Raw genomic sequence first — 12,151 nt, forward strand, 5'->3', positions numbered from 1 at the left:
GCTATGTGCGCAACGTGCAGAAAAGTATGAAATGAAACGGGTGATCTCAAGCATACAGTTTCCCGCATCTTGAACCAAGTAAGAATCCAAACCGTTTTGGAATACGGACCGACGCGTAAATCCAATCAACTGAAAATGAACCTACCACAAATACATATACCCCATGATTTTCGAAAGGGATTCACACAATTCTCAGGGTTGACCCCTAGGGCTGTCAGATTTACTGATTTCCGTAACGTTACGTAAGAATATCATCTCTGATCCTTCGCTCTTGGACTTATTTTCACTGAATAACAGAGGAGAGGTGCCCTGGCTTAAATCTGCTTTCCCACTTGGAATGTAATCAGTATGGTTTGACCGTTGTTTACTCCATAGTCACCACCGTCCTAATCAAAGATAATCGATTTTTCAACATGTAGCCGTCAGGTGTAATTGCGCAGATGGTGCAGTCACAGCAAAACCAGCTTCCGAGGTGTGAACGCAAATCAATCGCATGAATGTGTGAACACCAATGTTAAAACGCCAAGGTGTGAACGTGAAGGTGTGGAGACGTGAAGGTGTGGACACCATTCAATCACATAAACCAGAGCTAAGTCTTCCCGTACTCAAGTACATAACTAGCCATCAACCAGCAGCCTGGACAGAGCTCAGGAAGAGCCTCACACAGGAATCAGTATCCAAGCCAGCGCATCTTCAGTCCTGTTTTGTGGGCCCAGATGATTTTAATTTTCAACTAATTAGTTTATGAAAAAATATTTAATCTAGATCGTACAGGAAAGGATCGTTTTGATGATGTACGGAATTTCCATGCTGGCCTGCCTCTGGCTCAGTCTTGTATGCAGAGCGTTGTCAGGACAAATCACTTCCCCCACTGCCACGTCGGTTCCGTGTGCTGGGGAGGAAGTCACGGAGACACTTCAGAGAATTGAAAGTGCGCTGAAATCCATACAAGCTGGGTAAGTTTATTCTCTCTCTCTCTCTCTCTCTCTCTCTCTCTCTGAATCTCAGCAAATTACATGAAAAACAGGCAAATTATAAGAAACAGTATACAGATAAAGACTAGTTTGACACAGAGTGTCTTTCTCATAAAAAGCAGGTTCGTAGACTGTTAAATAGATTTCGTCGTACGTTAGATGTTAATGTTCGTGACTTACAGTACGGCAAGGCGTGAATACAAAAATCTACAAAAGCTGAAAAAGAAACAGTTCAATGATGCTTTCCTGAACGAACTGATGTCATCTATCAAGAGTCAGAATGTGTTTGGGGATACTGTAATCAGGATTTCTCTGAAAAGAAAACAATCATTAAATAACATTAGTATTGATACATGGCTTGGTCACTTTAAAGCACTCCTAACAAAAGAAACAATTGTTGATAGAATGTTTACAAGATGGTCTTGAAGAAGAAGAAGAAGAAGAAGAAGAAGAAGAAGAAGAAGAAGAAGAAGAAGAAGAAGAAGAAGAAGACAATAGCTTAAATCGTCTAATTTCTAAGGAAGAAACGTGCTATTAGAAAAAAAATAGCAAGGCCGCTGGACAAGATGGTATAATTGGTGAGCTTTTTAAATATGGTTGTAACGAAGATACTGTGCTGATTTTTTTAAATACTTTTTTCAATTCTCTCTTTCATCCTGGAAAATATCCGGAAAAATGGACCGAATCAATTGTTCTCCCTCTTTATAAGAAAGGTAACATAAATGACCCAAACAATTATCGAGGCATCTCCTCGGTGATGCAGCTAGTAAAGTATATAGCACAATCATAAACTGTAGACTTCAGGAGTGGGTGGAGGAATACAATATCACAGGAGAATTTCAGGCAGGATTAAAATGAAATTACATTACGGTAGACCATAAAATTATGTTTAAGTTGATGTCCTTTGTGCAATAACAGTTCTCTTTAAATCGTCAATTACACGTTGCTTTCATCGATTTCGAGAAAGCCTTTGATTCTGTAAATAGAAGTATTCTGTGCCCTATTCTGTTCAAAAATGGGATTCAGGATAAATCATTTAAATGCATGATGAGTATGTATGGCAGAGTTAAAGCAAGAGTTAGATGTGGCAGTAACTTGACAGAATATATTCAATGTGCGAGTAGGGTGAACAAGGCGATGTGTGTTGTCCCATTGTGTTTTCCTTGTTTATTAATGAACTGATATCTGAAGTTGTTGATAATGGAAAGCATGGTGCACAATTTACAACAGAATTCTTACAGAGTTTGTCTTACTTATAGCAGACGATGCTGCTTTTGCTGTCTGAAAGTTAAATAGTTCACATCGAATTGCTACAATACTTCATTTAAAAGTAAATATGTCCAAGAGTAATACGATTGTGTTTAGAAAGGGAGGATATCTAGGGGCTAGAAACAATGGTGTTGTAATGGGGTTGCTGTGCCTGTTGGTAATATTTACAAATGATTAGGAATGTATTTCTCAACACATTAATTTTTGACTCACTTGTGTAAACAAAGTAAGTCTATGTTTTAATCCGGTGTTCGGTTGTGTGTGTGTGTGTGTGTGTGTGTGTGTGTGTGTGTGTGTGTGTGTGTGTGTGTGTGTGTGTGTGTGTGTGTGTGTGTGTGTGTGTGTGTGTGTGTGTGTGTGTGTCTGTGTGTGTGTGTGTGTCTGTGTGTCCGTGGTAAACTTTAACATTGACATTTTCTCTGCAAATACTTTGTCAGTTGACACCAAATTAGGCATAAAAATAGGAAAAATTCAGTTATTTCCAGTCATCTTGTTTAAAACAATATTGCGCCTCTGGGATGGGCATTGTCCCAATTATATGCAATGGAAGTTTTATTTATTTTGCAAACGTTTTGGTGCAGATAGTAAAAAAGGGAAATTACTCTGCAATTAATGCTAGGGGATTTAATTTGCTTTAAACTGATCTTTCTCATCTTAAACATTACATTTTAAAATTATACTCAATACATAAAAAGCTTGGATTTTTTTTTAAAAGTGTATCACACGTGAGTCTTGAAGGCCTTGCCTCTCTTGTTTTTCTGTGGCTTGAAAAGATATTGCAAGAAGAGCATAGCATGCCGTATTATGCATTATGCAACAACAACAAAAAAAAAAAAGGTCAAGCTTAGGGAATCAGTCTTACCAAGTGTTTATTAGGCTGTTTGATTCTTAAGTACAGCCCATGGTTCAGTATGGTGCTGAAGTGTGGGGCCTTGATAACGCTGCAAAATATTGTGAAAAAGCTCACTTAATTGCCCTTAAGAAATTTTTTGGAGTATCGTTACAAACACCAAATTACTTAATTTATGGTGAAACATGTAGATATCCAATACATCTGAATTCAGCCGTTAGATGTGTAAAGTACTGGTTAAAACGTCTTCAAATGGAAGATACACGATTACCAAAGAAAGCATTTAATATGCTGTATGGCCTAGATGCTAGAGGCAAGGCAAACTGGGCGACTAAAGTAAAGGTAAGATTACACGAGTTAGGGTTAGGGTATGCATGGATTAATCAAGGTGTTGGTGATGTAACTGCTTTTCTACTGATTTTTCGAAATAGACTTATAGATTGTCCGATGGCAAGAATGGAATGCTCATATTCAAGACAGTAACAGATTTAATTTGTATCGACAGTTTAATACGTTGCACCGTATTCCGTACATATCAATGAAAATGGATAAGACATTTTGAATTCACAATGACAAGATTTAGATTTGACTTGTCTGATAATTATTACTATTAATCATTTTCGTTATAGACCACATTCTGAAAGTGGTCTCATTTGTCCGTTATGTAAAGATGCACATGAAAGTGAAGTATATTTGTGTTTTGCTGTCCCTTCCTTGATGATCTCAGAAAACAGTTATTCCCAAGAAGTTTTGTAGACATCCTTCTGTATTCAAACTTATATTGCTCATGACCTCTGTAAATGAAGACATTGTTAAACGATTTCCCATTTATTTGTATAAGACATTTCAGATTCGGTCTCTCAGTTGTGTGTAATGTGTATGGTTGTAATTCTCTTTCTCTATCTAATGTTATAGTTGTTGCGTCGATGGACTGTTGTTTTCACATCACCCCCTTCATGAGGGGCTATGGCCTGTCATGAAAAAAAGCTGTTTGTTCGTTCGTTCTCTGAATCTCAATTAAACGCATGAATTCTCAAGAATGATATTGATTTTTTGACATATGCATTTGGCAGTGTAAATAAAACCGCTGGCACGTAACTTTGCAGTTATTTGTTCTCTCTCTGCATTCATATAGAACGTTGCTGCTTCTGTTTTAACTACACATGATAGAATGACTGCCATAAATCAATGTGTGAATATTCAAGCTTAAAGTGGTAACGTTTTCTGAAAAACAAAAACAAAATACAACTGTGACAGTAAAATGACTGTGGAAATATGTTTTGTTTCTTCACATTTTTAACCCTTGCCACAAGTGCACTGTCATTATAATGAAATTTCAAAGCTAAATTCGGTATTTACAGAGACAGTGAATTTCTTAAATTATAACACACACACACACACACACACACACACACACACACACACACACACACACACACACACATACGCATGCATACATACATACATAAACACACAATACTTACATACCCACAGACACTCGGACAACCGAAACACAGTGTTACATAGATTTACGTTATGTGTAAAAAAAAAAAAAGTAAAAATCTAAACCTAAAAAGTACAAACGTCCACGCTAACAATGTCATTGTTATCACTGGCACAAATCGGGGTTTTTATGTTTGGTTTACAATCAACGGCGTGGGACAACCATCAGTTAGGATTGCATATACTTTTCTTATGTCTGTTTTAAAAAAAATCGTGTCATTGTAATTCTAATCGACTGTTTGTTATTTCGCAGTGTGTTGACATGTGAATCTTCTTTCTCTCTCTCTCTCTCTCTCTCTCTCTCTCTCTCTCTCTCTCTCTCTCTCTCTCTCTCTCTCTCTCTCTCTCTCTCTCTCTCTCTCTCTGTGTTTTTTTTTCCATTCAGACATGGAATGGAGCTCATTGTACAGAAAGTACTGGAGACATACCAGAAAGCAGTGGAGACAAACCAGAAAGCAGTGGAAACATACCAGAAAGCAGTGGAGACAAATCAGAAAGCAGTGCAGACAAACCAGGAAGCTATGGAGACCAAACTGAAAGAAATGGAAGCCAACCTGGAAGCAGCTGAGACAGAACGGGAGGAAACAACGACAAAGCTGAAAGCAATGGAGGCCAGTCTGGAAGCAATGAAGGCAACTCTGGGCAGGTCAAACCAGAAAGGAGGTGAGCTTTATGCGTGTGCTGATAGTGTTGAAAGCAACAGTAAATAGTCTCTCCTTTATATATATCTCTCTCTTTTTCTCTGTCTGTCTCTCTTTCTAATGTTATATCTGTCTCTCAAGCTTTGTCATTGTTCTCTAACTGTGTGTGAATGTATGTAAAATGTGTGCATGTTTAAGTATTTTTTTTCAATTGTACGTCTTTTTATTTTGAGTGATGTCAAGCACGTAATGTGTGCGTGCGGATGGAGGGGGTTAAGGAGTAAACGAGTAAATGTATAGTGGAAGGGTAAATCATACAATCAAGACTCCGTAAATGTTCGAATACAACTACAATTGAATAAAAACAATTGCGCAATAACATCCATATGTCATATTAAAGAAATACGCATTTGTAAGCAATTTCGAACAAAAGTGATTGGCTGGACATTATTTCTTTTATGTTTTGGTAGATGGTATATAAATGGTCAACTTTGCATCAGTCTGGGATAATTTTGACTGTCTTGTGACAGTACCTTTGGCTGATAGATGGTGCAATACATGTTATTTCAAAACAAGATCCGGTACAGTTTTTATATTCAGTGATTCACTGATACAGCGTCCTTCCCACAGGTAGAATCTGACACTGGTCTGTCTGTCTGGCTGTGAGTCTTTCTGCCCCAGTTTCTTTGTGTGGAAATAGTGGCAAGCATCTCTCCGAACTTGGAGATCCCTTTCTACATCGCTTGCCTCCAAACCGATCGTTAAGAGGCTATAGCTTCCCAGGCATTCAGACTACGTTCGGGTGTGTCTGTGCGAAGTTTTCCCTGTACCAGTTCTCCGTAAAGGACATCCCTAGGATCGGGTCATCGTCCATTCGCAATGTGTGACCGAGCCAGTGCATGCATCTCCGTTTCAGCAGGGTGTACATGCTGGGGATTCACTCACAGAATGGTGCTCATAATGCAAGCCCAAGACTTGGACCATTGTGTGCTCCGTCAGCATGGTGCTCCGTTGGACATGGTGTTGGCTAGCATGTCAAAACACTTGTTTGACTTGTTGTCATGGATGAGGGAGTCTGAGATCGTTGAACCCAGGTACATTAAGTCATGGACAATATCCAGTTCATGGTCAGAGATTCTGTTGTTGTTGTTGTTGTTGTTTTTCTGGATTTTGTCCCATGATCTGTACAGTTTCAGTGGCATCACTCCAACGCCGCTCATTCCGAGTCCCCCAGACACAGCCACATCCAGGTTCGTCTGTCGCAGTCCCAGTGCCGGCAGTCCACAGGGAACTATCAATGTTAGGTCACCATGACACCACACACCTGAGGAGACCCTGTACTGCTGTTGAGTCACTTCGGTGGTGTTCGGCAGTGTCTGTTCTGATTCAACGTACTTTGAACACCATCTATTAAGCCCCTACTCACAACAATAATGGCTTTGTCGCTCCTACCACACGCAGACAAAGCAGGGATGTAGATAGCATTCCTGAAACGTTCCCATCTTTCACGGGCCTTAGCAATGAGTGGGCCGGGAACAGATTGCTCCAGCGCATGTGCACATTCCTCCACTCTCTCCTGGTCACGTGTCTTCGTGGTTTTTCACATTTCTGAGCCCCAGGGAGAGGTGAGAGTCACAATCAACACTCTGGTGGCTGCGTGTAAGCTTTCCACTGTGGAAGATGTCTGCAGCGCCTGGTGAGAATGCGGTCGAGCTGGTGCCAGTGCCTGGATCGAGGATCTGTGCTGGAGACTGTGTGGAGGCTTCGTGTTGAATATGTGTCGCTGACGCAGAGACCACGAGGACAACAGATGTCCAGCGCGTGCTGCAAGCTCTCGTTCACCCTCCCAATACCAAACTGACTCCACACAGGAAGGTCAGGAGTTGTGATCAGCACCCAGTCTGGCGATGAAGTCATTAAGGAAGAACAGTAGCTTTCTTTCGGGTCTCTTTAAAGTTATCGTAGCATTGTAGCAAGCAGCTTAGCTGTACTAGAGTTTTGTGCATTTTTTGTGTGCATTTGAAAAAAAAGTGATTTGAAGGTTTTGTTTTAGTGACCTTATTCTCTGTGTTTTGAACAGGGTCAACATTTGTTCGTTGGGGAAGAAAAACCTGCACTTGGAATAGCCAGTTGGTATACGAAGGTGAATATTATCATTGCCATAATGATGATGATGATGATAATAATAATAATAATAGATGATGATGATGATAATAATAATAATAACAATAACAATAATAGCAATAACAATAATATTGGCATTATTATAATTAGTAGTAGTATTATTTCTATCATTATAGGCCGAACGCTCAGCTTATATGACAGACTGACATAAGTTTATAGCTTGGTCAACAGCAAAGTGAGAGCAGTATTATCAATGGTTTCTCTGGTGCAATGGGAAATCATTAACAGCATAGTCTTTTGTGAAGGATCTGGACTTTCAAACTTGGAGGCAAAATTGATAGATGGGACAGCAGTTACCTCCTCTGCTGTTCTGATGGCCACAGGCGAAAACGACTGACTATAATACATAGTAGTAGTAGTAGTAGTAGCAGATCTTTTTAGAATATTTTATGGCGAGTAGCTACAGAGCACTACGGGATTTTTGTGACAATAAGAAGATAAATGATAAGAAGATATAAAGATGTATGCATACAAATCACATCGATGAAATAAACAGGCGTGTGCGTGCGTACACACACACACACACACACACACACACACACACACACACACACACACACATTCTGATGGTGATGAAATATGAGGCCATGAAAGTTAATAGTATGTTGTTCACGCTAAGGAAAATTTTTGAAAACAAGAGAGGCAAGGCCTTCAAGACTCACTTGTGATACACACTTAAAAGAATACAATAATATATATATATATATATATATATATATATATATATTCATTTATTTATTTATCTATTTCTTAATCGTTAAAATGTGTTCTGTACCTATCATTATAAAGGTAAGAGAGAAAAAAAAAAGCACAATATCAGATTTGAACCAAGCACGTTTATGGAGAAAGAAATAGTTGCAATCACATCGCTAATACGCATTCACGAAAGACGTTCAAAAATTAACAATCAACCATGTTTTTCGATTTGTGTGTGTGTGTGTGTGTGTGTGTGTGTGTGTGTGTGTGTGTGTGTGTGTGTTTAAGGGTGGTAAATGTACTGCGGCATTCGAAGTGATAACGCTCTTTAAATCATAATATTTTGGTATATTCTTTAAAGTCTGCAGTAAAGAAGACGTTCACATCGTCTCAAGCACGTGTAGCCGTTTTCTCTAGATCTTCGTAGGAAATGACGCGGTCCGTTCAGTTTCTCTTTTATGTTCATTCTAGTTAAATCGGTATCCACTTTAAAATATCAAAATGCAGTGAACACGTCGATGATGTAGTTAGTGTCATTCTGTTCGCACAAGTAAGATAAAAAGCATCGTATGAGGTGAAAAGGGCTGAAATCTGAGAAGTAACAAATCCCGTGGTGCAATTGCACAAGGGAGTTAACTGGCTGGGTTTTCCTTTTCCCTCAACTGACAATTGTGCAATGAATATACTTTGATTTTTTTGTAGTCATGTGGGATATAGTCCCAGTAAGTGATAAGACATGTACAAATCTTTCACTGAATAAACGTTTGGCGGCCCCCTTCGACTCTTTCAATCATATGCTATCGTCATTATTTAAGCTGTCTGTCGGGTCATGTTTATGACTATGTTATATAATTTTTTAAGTGGAAGATATATAGTTGCAAAAGTGGGAGTAACTTTATTAACCTCTCGGTCGATAAGTATGGAAATCCCGCAGGGTTCCATCATTTCTCCATTGTTGTTCAGCATTATGCTTTATGATTTACACACACATTTTTCATCATCTACCGAGCTGGCTCAATATGCTGATGATTTTCCTATGTGGATTCAGACATCCTTGAGGAAAAGGACAAGCCTACATTACATCAATTATGTACAGAAACGTTTTCAGGGTGAACTCGATAGACTAAGTAGCTATATGCACTCTAATGGTTTAGAGTTTTCTGTAGAAAAAACGCATTTGATCCTCTTTAATAATGGTTATAATCCCAGCAAACTACCACGAATTTTTTTGGGGAGGACGTGAAATATTTTTCGTTGGAAATAAAATTTCTCTTGGGATCCTATTTACTTCAAAACTAAACTGGAAGAAACACACTGATTCAACAGTGACAAAAGCAGTTAAATGTTTAATTTTCTTAAAAATCTCCTTGGGGACAAGACTCTAAGATTCTTTTACCTTTAGCGACCTCTCTCGTAAGATCAAGATTGACCTGCGGTCAAGAAATCTTTTCCGCTCCGCCGACGTTTCTGAAGAAGCTCCGAATAATTGACAGTAAAGCTGTGAAGCTGGCTTTAGAGGTACCTGTGCATACTAAGACCTTCGAAGCCTATAAGCTTGCGGGTATATGTATATCAACACTAGATGAAATCAGAAATTAAGGTCTTCTAAATACATTGTATTTAGAAGCAGTGGAGGATTTTGAAGAATTAACATTAGGTCTGATAATAATTTTCCAAAACATGTACAAAGTTAATTTAAATCTACAACCCATTCGCACATATGTGTCAGATATTTTACATTCTTCAGACACTGATTTACATGATATCGCACCTCGTGTACTGGTGCCACCTGTTCCTCCCTGGGAGTTAACAAAAGCAAACGTCAACATATGTGCTTCTGACACAACAAAAAGAGAATCACCACATATAATACCAGCATCTGTAAGAATTGAATTTGAAGTAAATTTTGATAATCATTTAAAAGTTTACACTAATGGCTTGGTTCTGGATGATAGCAGTGCGGGATCTTCTTTTGTCATTCCTGGCCTAAAAACAGAAAAATCATATTATTTAGGTAAGGGACATTTACAGCTGAATCGGTGGCCATCCTTATGGTCTAAAATCAGCTTGTTCAAATACCAATGATGATAAGTAACATCTTATTTTGTGTTCATTCTCATTCTGTTTTTAAAAAAGTGTCCCATTTTGAGAATAATGGGACTTTTAACTTATACAGAGTCACCAGCAAATGGTCAGGAAACGGGAATTGAGTGATGGGAACATTAAAATATAACAACGTGGGAAATGAGCATTAAGCCTTGCCCAATGTGTGTGTGTGTGTGTGTGTGTGTGTGTGTGTGTGTGTGTGTGTGTGTGTGTGTGTGTGTGTGTGTGTATGCGTGAATGTGTGTGTGTGTGTGTGTGTGTGTGTGTGTGTGTGTGTGTGTGTGTGTGTATGCGTGAATGTGTGTGTGTGTGTGTGTGTGTGTGTGTGTGTGTGTGTGCGTGCGTGCGTGTGTGAATATGTGGTTCAGAGATGGAGAAAAAGAGAAAGGGGGAAGGAACACGCGTGTTCTCCTTTCTTACAATGACCATGCTCTGTGAACAAAACAGGCGTGGCGGGAGGCTCCTGGTATGATCACACTGGGGCTGCAGCAAACCCACTGTGTCTGACCCTGGCTCCGCAGTTTGACGACACAGATGTACCTAAGTATGGTGGGTACGTCTACGGGGCTGAGTATGAACATATTCTTAACCATCACGACCACGACATTCCCTGCTCTGTGTGCCGTGCTGCCCTGTCCACCACCATCATGATCCCCGCCACCAGTACCTGTCCCACAGGGTGGACCACGCAGTACAGAGGGTACATGACGTCTGGGTATCATCAACACAAAGGCGCGAGCGAGTATGTCTGTCTGGACAAAGAGCCTGAGCATGCTTCCAGCGGACATGTGAATCAGAACGGGTACTTGTTTTACTTCACTGTCACACAGTGTGGTAGTCTCCCCTGTCCTCCCTACGTCCACAACAAAGTCGTTCTCTGTGTCGTCTGTTCCAAATAGAAATAGAGCAGGACACAGCTAACTGCCTTGTCACGTTAAAAAATGCCGGTGTGTATCAACTGGCAGAGCCTGTTACATACGCTTTTCGGTGCAAGGTGTTGCCTCTTCTGTCTTTTCTTCTACGTCTTCTTGGGCAAGTCGGCTTCCATAGCTGAATTTGATGCACTGGTGACTCAAACACAGGAGTGCATTGCTGGCCTAAAGGACTGGATGACTCTCAACAAGCTGCAATTAAATGATGATAAGACTGAATTTATGATAACCTGTCCAAAGAAGTTTCGTCAACATCCTTCCTTTCCTGACTCTGTTCTGATCAATAGCACACCTGTTTCACTTTCTCCCTCTGTTCGCAGTCTTGGTGTAATCCTGGACCAGTCTCTTTCCTTCCAACAGCACATTTCGAATATCTGTAAAGTTGCCTATTTGGAACTGCGTAGAATCAGCTCTATCCGCCACTATCTCTCAACCGATGCAACCAAGACACTTGTATGCTCTCTGGTTCTCTCAAGATTGGATTACTGCAACTCTCTTTTGGCCGGCCTTCCCAAATACCTGTTAGACAGACTCCAAAGAATTCAGAATAACGCTGCCAGACTCATTTGCAGAGCTTCTAAATTTGACCATGTTTCTCCTCTCCTTCAGTCTCTCCACTGGTTGCCTGTTTCTGATCGAATAGACTATAAGCTATCCACTCTGACCTTTTCTGCAGTCAACGGATCTGGCCCCAAATATCTTTCTGAACTCATCCATATCTATACCCCGTCTCGCCAGCTCCGTTCTTCCTCTGATACTCGACTTCTCAGGATACCTCACGTCAGAAGTAAGACCTATGGACACAGATCGTTTTCTTTTCAATCGCCAAAGACGTGGAACAAGCTCCCTGATAACCTCCGTCATTCTGATTCCCTCGCATCTTTTAAATCTCGTCTCAAAACTCACCTTTTCCCTCAGCAATAAGTTCAATTGTGGCAGGTCCACAACTACATGCATGTATATGAATGTGTATTGTGTGTGCGTGTGTCTATGTAA

The 12,151-nt window shown here is 40.0% G+C and overlaps 1 protein-coding gene across 1 annotated transcript; it reads left to right on the forward strand.

The window, feature by feature from the left end:
* Positions 1 to 670: 670 nt before the first annotated feature.
* On the forward strand, positions 671 to 11,253 carry LOC143285742 (uncharacterized). The gene is made up of 4 exons (XM_076593154.1): positions 671 to 956; positions 4,982 to 5,259; positions 7,318 to 7,380; positions 10,671 to 11,253. Exons 1-4 carry the CDS (start codon positions 790 to 792, stop codon positions 11,120 to 11,122), a joined length of 960 nt encoding a protein of 319 aa, XP_076449269.1. The 5' UTR covers positions 671 to 789; the 3' UTR covers positions 11,123 to 11,253.
* Positions 11,254 to 12,151: the final 898 nt, after the last annotated feature.

The sequence above is a fragment of the Babylonia areolata genome, chromosome 9 (assembly GCF_041734735.1).
Source record: "Babylonia areolata isolate BAREFJ2019XMU chromosome 9, ASM4173473v1, whole genome shotgun sequence".
Classification (NCBI taxonomy): domain Eukaryota; kingdom Metazoa; phylum Mollusca; class Gastropoda; order Neogastropoda; family Buccinidae; genus Babylonia; species Babylonia areolata.

Coding starts and splice junctions, on each gene's coding strand:
- LOC143285742 (XM_076593154.1), top strand. CDS start 790: ATGATGTACGGAATTTCCATGCTGGCCTGCCTCTGGCTCAGTCTTGTA. Junction 957..4,981: donor CTGAAATCCATACAAGCTGG/GTAAGTTTATTC, acceptor TTTTCCATTCAG/ACATGGAATGGAGCTCATTG. Junction 5,260..7,317: donor CAGGTCAAACCAGAAAGGAG/GTGAGCTTTATG, acceptor TGTTTTGAACAG/GGTCAACATTTGTTCGTTGG.